A 13,541-nucleotide genomic window follows, 5' to 3' on the forward strand; every position below is an offset into this window, starting at 1 on the left:
CTCTTTGTGCTAGAAGTTAACAAGCTGATGGGGCACCTGGGTGGCTCAGCTGGTTGAACATCTGACTCTTGATCTCGGCTCAGGATGTGATCTCATGGTTCTCAGGATCAAGCCCTGAGTTAGACTTCCCACTGTTGTCACAGATTGGGATTGGGATTCTCTCCGTCCCTCTCTCCCTGCCTCTCCCCGGCTCGCACATGTGGGCTCTCTTTTTCTCTAAAAATAAATAATAAACATAACGCATTCTCTCTCAAAATAAATAAACAATAATAAAAAAAGAAATTAATAAGCTGATGCTAAAATTCATATAGAAATGCAAAGGACCTGGAATAGCTAAAACAACTCTAAAAAAGAGAAGAGTGAAGTTGGAGAGTTAACACTTTTATTATAAAGCTGCAGTAATGATGGGAATGCAAGCTGGTGCAGCCACTGTTGAAAACAGTATGGAGATTTCCTCAAAAAACTAAAAATAGAACTACCCTACAACCCAGCAATTGCACTAGTAGGTATTTATCCAAGGGATACAGGTATGCTGTTTCCAAGGGACACATGCACCCCAATGTTTATAGCAGCACTATCAACAAGAGCCAAAGTATGAAAAGAGCCCTAATGTCCATCGATGGATGGATGGATAAAGATGTGGTGTATATATACATATACAATGGAGTATTACTCGACAATCAAAAAGAATGAAGTCTTGCCATTTGCAGCTTCATGGATGAACTGGAGGGTATTATGCTAAGTGAAATTAGTCAGAGAAAGACAAGTATCATATGACTTCACTCATTATGAGGACTTTAAGAGACAAAACAGATGAACATAAGGGAAGGGAAACAAAAATAATATAAAAACAGGGAGGGGGACAAAACATAAGAGACTCATAAATATGGAGAACAAACAGGGTTACAGGAGGGGTTGTGGGAAGGGGGATGGGCTAAATGGGTAAGGGGCACTAAGGAATCTATTCCTGAAATCATGGTTGAACTAATTTGGATGTAAATTTTTAAAAAAATAAATAAAATTAAAAATTAAAAAAAAATAGTGATAACTACTTAGCAAGTAATTACCATATGCCAGGCATTTATATTCTCATTCAATCCCTATAGCCATTCTAATAATTAGATATTATTGTGACTGGTTTATGGAGAGGGAAACTGAATTAAACAGTTTGCCCATGGCTGCACACATGCACTGTCCTGGTCTCTGAAGTACACACTACTAAACTGTATTCTTCTTAAGCCTAAGTAAAGATTGAGCATATAGGACTGGAGACAGCCTCTTCCCATTTATTTTCTCGATTGTAAATGTGTTAAGTGCATGGGGTCCTTGGATGGAGGGGGAATTAGAGAAAATAAAAAAATCTCTTCTTCAGATAGCCCAAGATACTAGTTTCCTAGAAAGAAATAAGGAGAAAGCAGATACTAAAGGAAACATAAAATATCTATATAGCTTTTTTTTTCCCCAGGTGAGCAAAGTTTACAGAAGAAATATACTCTAGTTAAAAACTGAACAGAGAAATGTATAAAATAATCCCACCAGAGAAGATAGCTATTAATAGTTTGTGTATACTTTCCGGGATTTCTCCCACATATAATTCTTTTAAAATAAGATCATTATAGGGGTACCTCGGTGGCTCAGTCGGTTAAGCATCCAACTTCAGCTCAGGCCATGATCTCATAGTTCGTGAGTTTGAGCCCCACATCGGGCTCTGTGCTAACAGCTCAGAGCCTGGAGCCTGCTTCAGATTCTGTGCCTTCCTCTCTCTCTGCCCCTCCCCCGCGCAGACTCACTCTCTCTCTCTCTCAAAAATAAACATTAAAACAAAATTTTAAATAAGATCATTAGGTACACACACACTTTTCATCTAATAATATGTTACATAAATTTTTTAATGTCTTTATTTTTTCCTGGGAGTTCTTGGTGTTACATTGTCTGAATCTACAATTTATCTAATATTTCTATTGATTTGGACATTTAAATTAGTTTTAAATTTTTCATTATAACAAATATTCTACAATAAACATTTTTATGTAAACATTTTTCAATATGTATAAAATAAATGTAGAAGTGCAACTGTGCAAGTCAAAGGAAAGGCATATTTAAATTTTTAAGGACTAATGTCAAATACCCTGTGTTTTCTATTTCTGACCCATCACTGTACAAAAGTGTCTATTCCCTTCATATTTTTGCCAATACTGGGTATTATTAATCTTTTTAACATTTGCCAGTGTGATGAGTGAATTGTATCTTATTATTTTTTATTTAACTGTTAAGTTACTAAGCATCTTTTCATTTGTTTATTTGGCCACTTATATTTTTTCTGTGAATTCCCAATTCTATCTTCTTTTTCTAATGGTAATTTAATAATTTTCTTATTAATTTTGATGAAGTTCACAGATATTAGGGATATTTTAGCATTTGTCTACTATATATATATATTACAAATTTGGTTTCCTAATTTGTCTTTTGACAAATTTTTCTTCTCCTCCTCCTCCTCCTCCTGCTCTTTCTTCCTCCATTTCTTTCTCCTCCTTCTCCTCTTATCTCTTTCTGTCACGCTCTCTGCCATATAGATGTTTATAATTCTTTTGCCAAAGGTTTATGACCTTTGGACTTCAGGTATTTATTAGAAAGCCATTTGATAGTCCCAAGAGTATACAAATATCAATTCATGTTTTCTTCTAGTACTTTAATTTTTTTTCATAATCAAATATTTGATCTAAGTTGATTTCATTCAAATTTAGTTAGGAATCTAGGTTTTCATGTAAAATCATCTGCTTTAAAATGTCTGTTTTAAAAATATATGTGTTAACATAGGAGTCAAATAAAACAACCCTGGTGACCAGATTTGGCCATAGAATGACAAAAAAAAAAATAAATAAAGCGACAGTAATGAAAAATAGTGTGGTATTGGCATAAAAATAAATCAGTGGAACAGAACAGAGTCTAAAAATAGACCAATGTATATATGGACAACTAGTTTTTTAAAAAGATACAAGGACAATTCAGTGCAGAAAGGCTGGTCTTCAACAAATGGTGCTAGAAAAAACAGCCATAAACAAATAACAAAAGCAAAAAACTACATTGGATCCACACCTCACATTAAAAAAACACAATAGCGTGCCTGGATGGCTCAGTTGGTTAAGCGTCCAACTCTTGGTTTCCGTTCAGGTGATAATCTCATGGTTCATGAGATCGAGACCCATGTCGGGCTCTGCACTGACAGTGTGGAGCCTACTTGGGATTCCCTCTCTTCCTCTCAGGGAGTCCCTGCCTTTCTCTCAAAATAAATAAATAAACATTAAAAAAAATAATAATAACATAAAATTCAAAGACAACCATAAACCTAAATATAAAACCAAAAACTACAAAACCTCTGCAAGAAAACATTAAGAAAAACTTTTTGCAATGCTGCATTAGGTAAAAATTTCTTAGCTATGACCTCAAAAGACACTTCAATAAAGAAGATAAAGGGATGGCAAGTAAGTTCACGAAAGGATGCTTAACAACATTAGTTATAAGACAAATGCAAACTAAAGCCATAATAAATAATTTTTAAAGCCTGTGGATAGATTTTATTAAATTTCATTTATTATTTCATCACCTGGTGCTCTACCTCCTGAAGTAGGGATTCCAACAGCTCTGTTTCTTGTGTTAGAGAGGTCTTCTGACCTATTTAAAAACAGCAAAACACCAACACTGGTTTAAGAATAAAATTAACTTTCACTGAACATAGTCAATAACAAAGAATCAATTTCAATTATGTGAAACTTCACTATAGCTACCCTAAAAAATTTCACCAGAACTTTATTTTATTTATTTATTTTTTTTTAATTTTTTTTTAACATTTATTTATTTTTGAGACAGAGAGAGACAGAGCACGAACGGGCGAGGGGCAGAGAGAGAGGGAGACATAGAATCGGAAGCAGGCTCCAGGCTCTGAGCCATCAGCCCAGAGCCTGACGCGGGGCTCGAACTCACGGACCGCGAGATCGTGACCTGAGCTGAAGTCGGACGCTCAACCGACTGAGCCACCCAGGCGCCCCTCACCAGAACTTTAAAAGGTTCCATTTAGGGGTACCTGGGTGACTCAGTTGGTTGAGCGTCTCACTCTTGATTCTGGCTCACGTCATGATCTCACAGTTGTAGGAACAAGTCCTGCATTGGGCTCTGCACTAATAGTGCGGAGCCTGCTTGGGCTTCTCTCTCCCTCTCCCTCTGCCCCTCCCCTGCTCGTGCACATACTCTCTAAAATAAGTAAACATTTAAAAAAAAAAAAAAAAGAAAAAGGTTCAATCTAATATTGTAGTAGCTTTGACAAGGGGATTTCAGAATCAACCATAACTATAGTTCTAGACAAACTGCAATTAAGGTCAATTAAATTCATAAAAGAATACATAATACTATACTCTGGAAAGACATTAAGGTTATTGTTTCTTCTAAAGGAATATAAAAGATCTAGCAAAGTAAATTTTTTACTCAATCAACTCTTCTGAAGTAATTCCCCCCTGCAAAATTTAACTGTGGCTTAAAAAGAAGAATATAGTTAAGTTGGCCAGATGTTACATTACATGTCAGCAAGAGATATGTTCTTTAAACATAAAAACCTGTGAAAACAAAAAACAATGCCCAGACAGGAACAGTCTTAAGAAGCTGGAAACACACAAGAATAAATGAATTATCATTATAGAATTACTATTAAAAAAGTAGGAAAAAAAAAAAGAAAAAACTTTAAAAAAAGGTAGAAATAAAAAAGAAAAAGAAGAAACCACTTTACATGTTGGGGGGAAAAAAAAAGATGATGAAAGGCAGGCATGCTTGCCAAATCAGGCCATTTCTAGAAGCATACATACCCAAGAGGTTAGCAGGAGTTATATTAATTAGGTATAATATTATTTGATAAAGGAACATTTAATAAGTGGAACTTTTATTTTTGAAACCAATCTTTTCCTCCCTAGCCTATTTGATTCTTTCTAGATTGGTTCAAAGCATCAAATATCCCAACAGCATAGAAAACCACTCACCCATTAGTGTTATAAGCTTATTCTTCAGCTGTGTGTCTAATCGTGCAATCATCATCTCCACTGCATTCCTAATTTCCCGAACACGCTCATCTTTTGCATTTCGTACAGCTTCTACATTTCTTTCCTAGAAGGTGAACAAGTAAAAAAAATTTGAAGAATTTTTAAAATAGAAGCAAACATACATTAATGCAATCACTGCAATTATTCTTAAAGTCAGTTGATTTCCTCTTTTATGTAAGCCAATAATATTTTTTTAAAAATGTTCATTTAATTTTGACAAAATACAACATACTTTCCTGATAAAAATCCTCAAGAAAGTAGAGACAGAATGAACATACCTCGAGATCATAAAGGCCATATATGAAAAACCCACAATTAATACCATCCTTGAGAAAAACAGACCTTTCCCCCAAAGTTCAGGAACACGACAGGGATATCCACTCTCACCAGTGTTATTCAACATAGTGTTAGATAGCCTCAGCAATCAAACAACAAAAAGAAATAAAAGGCATCCAAATCTGCAAGGAGGAAGTCAAACTCTCACACTTCACAGACAACATGACTGGAACACCCAAAAGACTCTACCAAAAAACTGCTAAAACTGACCCATGAATTCAGCAAAGTTGCAGGATATAAAATCAATGTACACAAATCGGCTGCATTTCTATACACCAATAATGAAGCAGCAGAAAGAGAAATCAAGGAATCAATCCCATTTACAATTGCACCAAAAACCATAAAATACATAGGAATAAACCTAACCAAAGTGAAAGATCTATGCACTAAAAAGTACAGAGAGTTTATGAAAGAAATTGAAGACACAAAGAAATGGAAAAACATTCCATGCTCATGGATTGGAAGAACAAATATTGTTAAAATGTCGACACTACCCAAAGCAATCTACATATTCAATGCAATCCCTATCAAATTAATACCAGCATTATTCACAGAGCTAGAACAAATAATTCTAAAATTTGTATGGAACCAGAAAAGACCCTGAATAGCCAAAGTAATGTAGAAAAAGAAAACCAGGGGCGCCTGAGTGACTCAGGTGGTTAAGCATCTGGCCCCTGATTTCAGCTTAGGACATATCTCACGATTTGTGGGTTCAAGCCCCACATCCACATCGGGCATGGATGGCATGTATCCTGCTTGGGATTCTCTCTCTGCCCCTCCCCTGCTCATGCTCTCTCTCAAAATAAATAAACTTAAAAAGAAAAAATTAAAACAAAAAAAATTAAAAAGAAAAAAAAGAAAAGAGAACCAAAGCTGGAGGCATCCCAATTCCAGACCTCAAGCTATATTACAAAGCTGTAATCATCAAGACAGTACGGTACTGGCACAAAAACAGACACACAGATCAGTGAACAGAATAGAGAACCCAGAAATGGACACATAAACATATGGCCAACTAATCTTTGACAAAGTAGTAAAGAATATCCAATGGAAAGAAGTCTCTTCAGCAAAGGTATTGGGAAAACTGGATAGCAACATGCAGAAGAATAAACCTGGACCAATTTCTTACACCATACACAAAAATAAACTAAAAATGGATTAAAGACCTAAACGTAAGACAAGAAGCCATTAAAATCCTAGAGAAGGCAGGCAGCAACCTCTTTGACCTTGGCCATAGCAACTTCTTACTAGTCACATCTTTAGAATCAAGGGAAACAAAAGCAAAAGTGAACTATTGGGACTTCATCAAGATAAAAAGCTTCTGCACGGTGAAGGAAACAACCAAAAAAACTAAAAGGCAGCCTACAAAATGGGAGAAGATATTTGCAAATGACACATCTGATAAAGAGTATCCAAAACCCATGAAGAACTCAATACCCAAAAAACAAATAATCTACTGAAGAAATGGGCAAAAGACATGAATAGACACTTTTCCAAATAAGTGGCTAACATCCAGATGGCTAACAGACACATGAAAAGATGTTCAACATCACGTACCATCAGGGAAATACAAATCATAACCACAATGAGATACCACCTCACACTGGTCAGAGTGGCTAAAATGAACAATTCAGGCAACAAAGATGTTGGCGAGGATGTGGAGAAAGGGGAACCCTTTTGCACTGTTGGGAATGCAAACTGGTGCAGCCACTCTGGAAAACAGTATGGACGTTCCTCAAAAAATTAAAAATGTGGTGTATGTGTGTATATACACACATATATATAACAATGGAATATTGCTCAATGATGAAAAAGAATGAAATCTTGCCATTTGCAACAACATGGGTGGAAATGGAGGGTATTATGCTAAGCAAAATAAGTCAGTCAGAGAAAGACAAATACCATATGATTTCACTCATATGTGCAATTTAAGAAACAAAAAAGGGAAAGTGAAGAAAAATAAGATAAAAACAAAGAGGGAGACAAACAATAAGAGACTCTTAAATACAGAGAACAGAGGGTGGCTGGCAAGGAGTTGGGTGGGGGGAAGGGCTACATGGGCGATGGGCATTGAGAGCACCTGTTGGGATGAGCACTGGATATTACATGTACATTTAGTGATGAATCACTAAATTCTATTCCTAAAATCATTATTACACTGTATGTTAACTACCTTGGATTTAAATTAAAAAATAAAATTAAATAAATACATAAAAATAAAAAAATAAAGGAGTGTATTAAATAGGGATAAAAATATCAGCATTACCTAATAAAGTATCAAAATATCAGCATTACCTAATAATGGTCATACTGGAAGAAAAAAAATGTTTACTTATTTGGGGGGCGGTGGGGAGATAACGTGAGCGGAAGAGGGAGAGAGAATCCAAAGCAGGCCCCTTGCTGTCAGTGCAGAGACTGACACAAGGCTCGATCACATGAACTGTGAGATCATGATCTGAGCTAAAATCAAGAATCAGAGGCTCAACCAACTGAGCCACCCAGGTGCCCCAAGCCAATAATACTTTTTAATTGTTTACATATCAGGAAACTCACTGTTTTAAAAAACTGTGCACTGAACCAAATCAGGAATGATATTCTTAAAAATAAAACATAATAAAGTACATGCTATTTTAACAGCGTAAGACAATTACAAAAAAATTGTTTGGGGAGTCTGGCTGGCTCAGTCAGTGGAGTGTGAAACTCTTGATCTCTGGGTGGTGAGTTTGAGCCCCAGCTGGGTATAGAGATTACTTAAAAGTAAAATAAAATCTTAAAAAATAAATGGTTCAGGTACCATATACAAAATACATACATACTAAAAGCCCCAATCATATCTCTGATAGAAAACCACTATACAAAAATAAAAATATATACTAATACCAGGTTCACATCATGCAAAACCCTAGAACAAATAAAAACTCAAAAACCATTATCTATTCTTCCAGCGCCTGGGTGACTCCATTGGTTAAGTGTCCAACTTCGGCTCAGGTCATGATCTCGCAGTTCATGAGTTTGAGCCCTGCATCGAGCTCTCTGCTGTCAGCACAGAGCCTGCTTTTCATCCTCTCTCCCTCTCTCTGCCCCTCCCCAACATGCGTGCACGTGAGCGCGTGCTCTCTCGCTCTGTCTCTAAAAAATACACATAAAAAGAAAACATATCTATTCCAGTTTACATAGTTTTTAATTTTTTTCAGAACAGAGGAAAAAAAATAGAATTTTCAAAGACTCCAGAGTACATTGTAGATTTCACAACAGGATGCTACCAAAATTAAAAAAGCAATCTTTCCTATACTTACTGTTATTATAAATACAAACAATAAGAAAATCAACCTAGAACACCCTCCCTAACAACCAAATAATGTTGCCAAGAGAAAAGAAAAGAAAGGTAGTTAGATGAAGTCCAAAGAGAAGTCTTTCAACTTGTTTATATTCCAAAACTACTTTGTAGGTAGCATACACACAACTCAGAAACACTACTATAAACAATGGTTTGAATCTTCATTCCTGAAAGGGTAAAACAAAGATATCTTAAGTTAGGAATGGTCTGTAAAACTCACTAGTTACAACTGGCCTTCTAGCAACATTAAACAAAATATATTTCAAAAGTACATTCAGTACTTAAATGTTTGAAACTTAACACATTTCCCCAAATAATATTTCAAATGGTAAATAGCTTACCAAAGCTGTTTGACCCATAAGGTATCTAAAGAGTAGTGTTAAATATTACTCTTTCAATTCTGCAGAGTTCTAATTCAAGACATCAGAAACAGTTCATTTATTGGTAGCAGAAACTCTCCCGAAACCTGGGAGTCCAAAGAATGAATGACTTAATGACTTTTTAAAAGTCAGTATTGATTGTTTAGGAGTGAATTATTGACTCTGTATCAAACAGGCTTATTTAACTCATTCATTGATTCTTTATTTCTGCATAAGGCAATTCTCTGGCTCCGACTGTGGAACAGGCCAGGGGTTTAGATGCAAATTCCTTAGCTGTTTGAAGTTGGTAAAACTGACTATAAATATACTTTATCAAATTTTCAAGTATCAATTTCAATATAATTGATTTCTACTGCAAAAACATATATATTATATATGATAAACTATAAAACGGATAATGATCTTTCAGTAGTAGTCTTACCACTTCTTGAACTAAGCTGATCAGTTCCATGAGACGCCGACGAAGTTTGGCTACTTCTTCATTCACTTTAGTAACATGCTGCTCATAAATTTCTGCCAAAGGTTTAAAGGTATGTCCACCATGCTATTTGAAGTAATAAGAATAATTTTAGAACATTTTCTTTTACCTTATTCATTTACATTTCTTTATTAACACTCTATGGATGCTAATAAACTGGTTAGTAGTTTACTTTTTTGGCTGTCTTTACTTTGTTAAAATCAACCAGAGCTTCCTTAAAATCACTTGGCCCATATAGGAAATCCTTAAAGATTGTAGCATAGGGGTGGCTTGGGTGGCTCAGTCAGTCAAGCATCCAACTTTGGCGCAGGTCATGAGGTCACTGTCCATGAGTTCAAGCCCTACGTAGGGCTCTGTGCTGACAGTCAAAGCCTAGAGCGAGCTTCAGATTCTGTGTCTCCATCTCTCTCTGCCCCTCCTCTGCTTGCGCACTCTCTCTCTCAAAAATAAACATTAAAAAAAAATTTTTTTAAAGAACTGTAGCAAGATGTTTACATTTATCTAGAAATCTTTACTCATTAAAAAGAACCAAAATCTTTAACCATGGTTCCAACCACCTGACACAACTTTATTTGCCACTTTCTTCTTCATCAGCACTAGCCTTTTCAAGTTCTCAAACTTCTTTCCAGTAGGCCTTTGGAAAAGTAACTCCTTCTTACTCAAAAACAATTTTCCTTCATCTTCCCTCCCCAAACTCTTCACCTTTTAATTACTACTCATCCTTGGGAGCTTAGCTCAGTCTTACAGGGTCAGGTCCCAAAGTTATTCACAGTTATCAGCACTGCATAAATATCCCTAATACCTATTACGACGATTAAATATACAGAACTGTTTGATATCTATATTGTTTATCACTAAACCGCCAGTCTCTAGCACAACTGAATTAGTAAGACACTGAAAGGACACTGTTAGCAAAGCAATACACTCATTCCTTACGCCACAAAGAATTACTGTAGAGACAGAAGACTCATTAATCCATTTGTATTCAAATAATTTTTGAGGGCTAACAACCAAGTTTCTTTTTTTTTAATGTTTATTTAAAAATTTTTTTTTTTTTTCAACGTTTATTTATTTTTGGGACAGAGAGAGACAGAGCATGAACGGGGGAGGGACAGAGAGAGAGGGAGACACAGAATCGGAAACAGGCTCCAGGCTCTGAGCCATCAGCCCAGAGCCTGACGCGGGGCTCGAACTCACGGACCGTGAGATCGTGACCTGGCTGAAGTCGGACGCTTAACCGACTGCGCCACCCAGGCGCCCAGTTTAATGTTTATTTTTTAGAGAGAGGGACAGAGTGCGAGCAGGAGAGGGGCAGATAGAGAGGGGGAGACACAGAATTCAAAGCAGGTCAGCTCTGTGCTGACAGCTCAGATACAGATCTCAAACTCATGAACGGCAAGATCACGACTTGAGCCGAAGTCGGACACTTAACCAACTGAGCCACCCAGGTGCCCCCTAAAACCAATTTTCTGTCCAATTTTAGTACTATAACTTATAACTCTCTTAATATATAGAACTTGAATTTATATTGTAAGAAACTACCTATTAATGGAAAAGTCCTCACTAGCATTGTCTTATCCAACCAAAGCACCTAAACATAGTCTCTAAGAAAAAAAGATGTAGATTTTTGCATGTCCACTTAACGTATAGAAAAGAATGTTTCCATTGCTTACTAAACCCATGCATTTAAGAACTAAATTGTAAGAATTCAATTTTTCTATTCCTCAAATTAGAAACACATTATTCAAATCCTAACAGAAAATTCTATATTGAGCTCTACTCAACCAAGTTGCCTGTCATTCTCTCCCTAAAATATGCTAATGCCCAAAGAGTGATCAATTCTCATTGCTGACAGATATGTCTAGTTATCTAACAACTTTCTACTCCTACTGTAACTAACTCTCCCCACCAAGAATCTATCGTTTTCTTTTTTTTAACATTTTTGAGAGACAGAGACCGAGCAGGAGGAAGAGTGGGAGACACAGAATCCAAAGCAGGCTCCAGGCTCCGAGCTATCAGCACAGAGCCTGACATAGGGCTTGAACTCACAAATTGCAAGATCATGACCTGAGTCGAAGTCGGTCGCCAAACTGACTGAGCCACCCCAGAGCCCCAATAACCTACTGTTTTAATTTTCAAGCCTATTTACATTAATTGTACCTATAAGTACACTTTTAATTAAATATTAATCAGACAATAAGAAAACTATGAAATAAAAGCTATTTCCAGGAAAACTAACTTGAATGTTTTAGACTTGATAAAAGGTACAATACCTTAAAAAACTACTTTTGAATTAGATTGGAAAAGAAAAAAAATTATAAGATCCAGATGTTTGCATTCGTATTGTTTCACAAATACCTAAAGTTATTGTTCCTTTTTTTTTTTTTAATTTTCTTTAATGTTTATTCATTTTTGAAAGACAGGGACAGAGCACAAGCAGGAGTGGGGCAGAGAGAAAGGGGAACACAGAATCGGAAGCAGGCTCCAGGCTCTGAGCTGTCAGCACAGAGCCCGACGCGGGGCTCAAACTCACAAACCGCAAGATCATGACTGGAGCCGAAGTCGGACGCTCAACCGACTGATCCACCCAGGCGCCCCAAGTTATTGTTCCATTTTAAAGAAACCAAAATTGGAAATTGTGGCCAGGACATCAGATCAACTGACCTTTAATCAAAGATAAGACCTTGATCCTACAATAAAAGATTTGCTAATGAATATAAATTTTATACATTTTTTTAAATGTTTCTTTGTATTTGAGAGAGAAAGAGAGAGACAGACAGTCACAGACATGGGGCAAGTGGGGGAGGGGCAGAGAGAGGAGGAGACAGAATCTGAACTAGGCTCCAGGCTCTGAGCTGTCAGCATGGAACCCAACGCAGGGGCTCGAACTCACAAGCCATGAGATCATGACCTGTGCCGAAGTCGGACACTCAACTGACTGGATCACCCAGGTGCCCCAAATTTTATAGGTTTTCCATTAAAATATATATTTATGTAAGAGGTAAACATCCCACATCAACATCTCCCACAAAAGAAGTCTGTGGTATGATACCTTCTGCTAAAATTAGACATATTTAATTTTCAACTTTATAAACAAGAGTAAAATATTATTTTCTATCTAAATCAAACAAGTATTTCAGTGCTTTCTAGTCTCTAACTAAAAGTAATGTGCTAAATTTGTTCTACTCACCATTCCTCCCCAAAGTGCACACTGATGGCAGATACACTTCTTACAAGTCCAGCAAAATACACTAAGTTTTTCATGGTGATTTTCACATCTATATGTTATGAAAAGACAATACCATTTAAATTAAATAAATTAAAACTAAAACATAATTACCTCAACAAATTCCTACATTTGGGAAACAGGTCAATCAATTTTAAACAATATCTCAGCAAACAATATAAAATACATTCCATAGCTTTCATAAATTAAGCTAAAGAATCACATGTGGACGCAAATTTTAAGTACTGTTTTCATTAATTGATAAAGACTTTAAAATCATATGAAAAATGCAGACTAATTTCTAAATAAAGTATAAATACAACATCATTTCCTAGCATTACTGTAGAAGATAAGTTCACATTTTGGGCAAATCACATCATGAGTCTATACCTACCCAAACATGTATGCGTGTCCCACATGTGGCCAATGCTAAAAATAATCAAGACACACGCAATTGTATAACGTAATGCCATATTCTCATGAGAAATGAACAGCTCAATTTTAAAAAATGAGTTTCCCCTTAAGTTGTATATCCACATGCAAAACATGAATTTGGACCTGGTTGCGAACTGAACTTCATCCTCCCCAAATTCCTTTTGGAGGCCTAATGTAAATGTATTTGGAGATATGGCCTTTAAGGAGGTGATGAAGGTCAAATGAGGTCATAAGGGGAGAACCCTCACCCCACAAAACTGCTGTC

At 36.2% G+C, this 13,541-nt stretch overlaps 1 protein-coding gene across 6 annotated transcripts in view; it reads right to left on the reverse strand.

The window, feature by feature from the left end:
- TRIM37 (tripartite motif containing 37) overlaps window positions 1-13,541 on the reverse strand; it is a 145,603-nt gene that overhangs the window by 113,916 nt on the left and 18,146 nt on the right. For all 6 annotated transcript variants that reach the window (XM_019431070.2, XM_019431075.2, XM_019431074.2 and 3 more), the window contains exons 5-8: window positions 12,806-12,893; window positions 9,559-9,681; window positions 5,025-5,148; window positions 3,605-3,672 (exon numbers count right to left, since the gene is read on the reverse strand). In XM_019431070.2, the coding sequence (XP_019286615.1) occupies window positions 3,605-3,672; window positions 5,025-5,148; window positions 9,559-9,681; window positions 12,806-12,893 (403 nt within the window). The remainder of the gene's footprint in view (window positions 1-3,604; window positions 3,673-5,024; window positions 5,149-9,558; window positions 9,682-12,805; window positions 12,894-13,541) is intronic.

This window comes from Panthera pardus, unplaced genomic scaffold, assembly GCF_024362965.1.
Source record: "Panthera pardus isolate Hobbes unplaced genomic scaffold, ASM2436296v1 HiC_scaffold_3, whole genome shotgun sequence".
Lineage (NCBI taxonomy): Eukaryota > Metazoa > Chordata > Mammalia > Carnivora > Felidae > Panthera > Panthera pardus.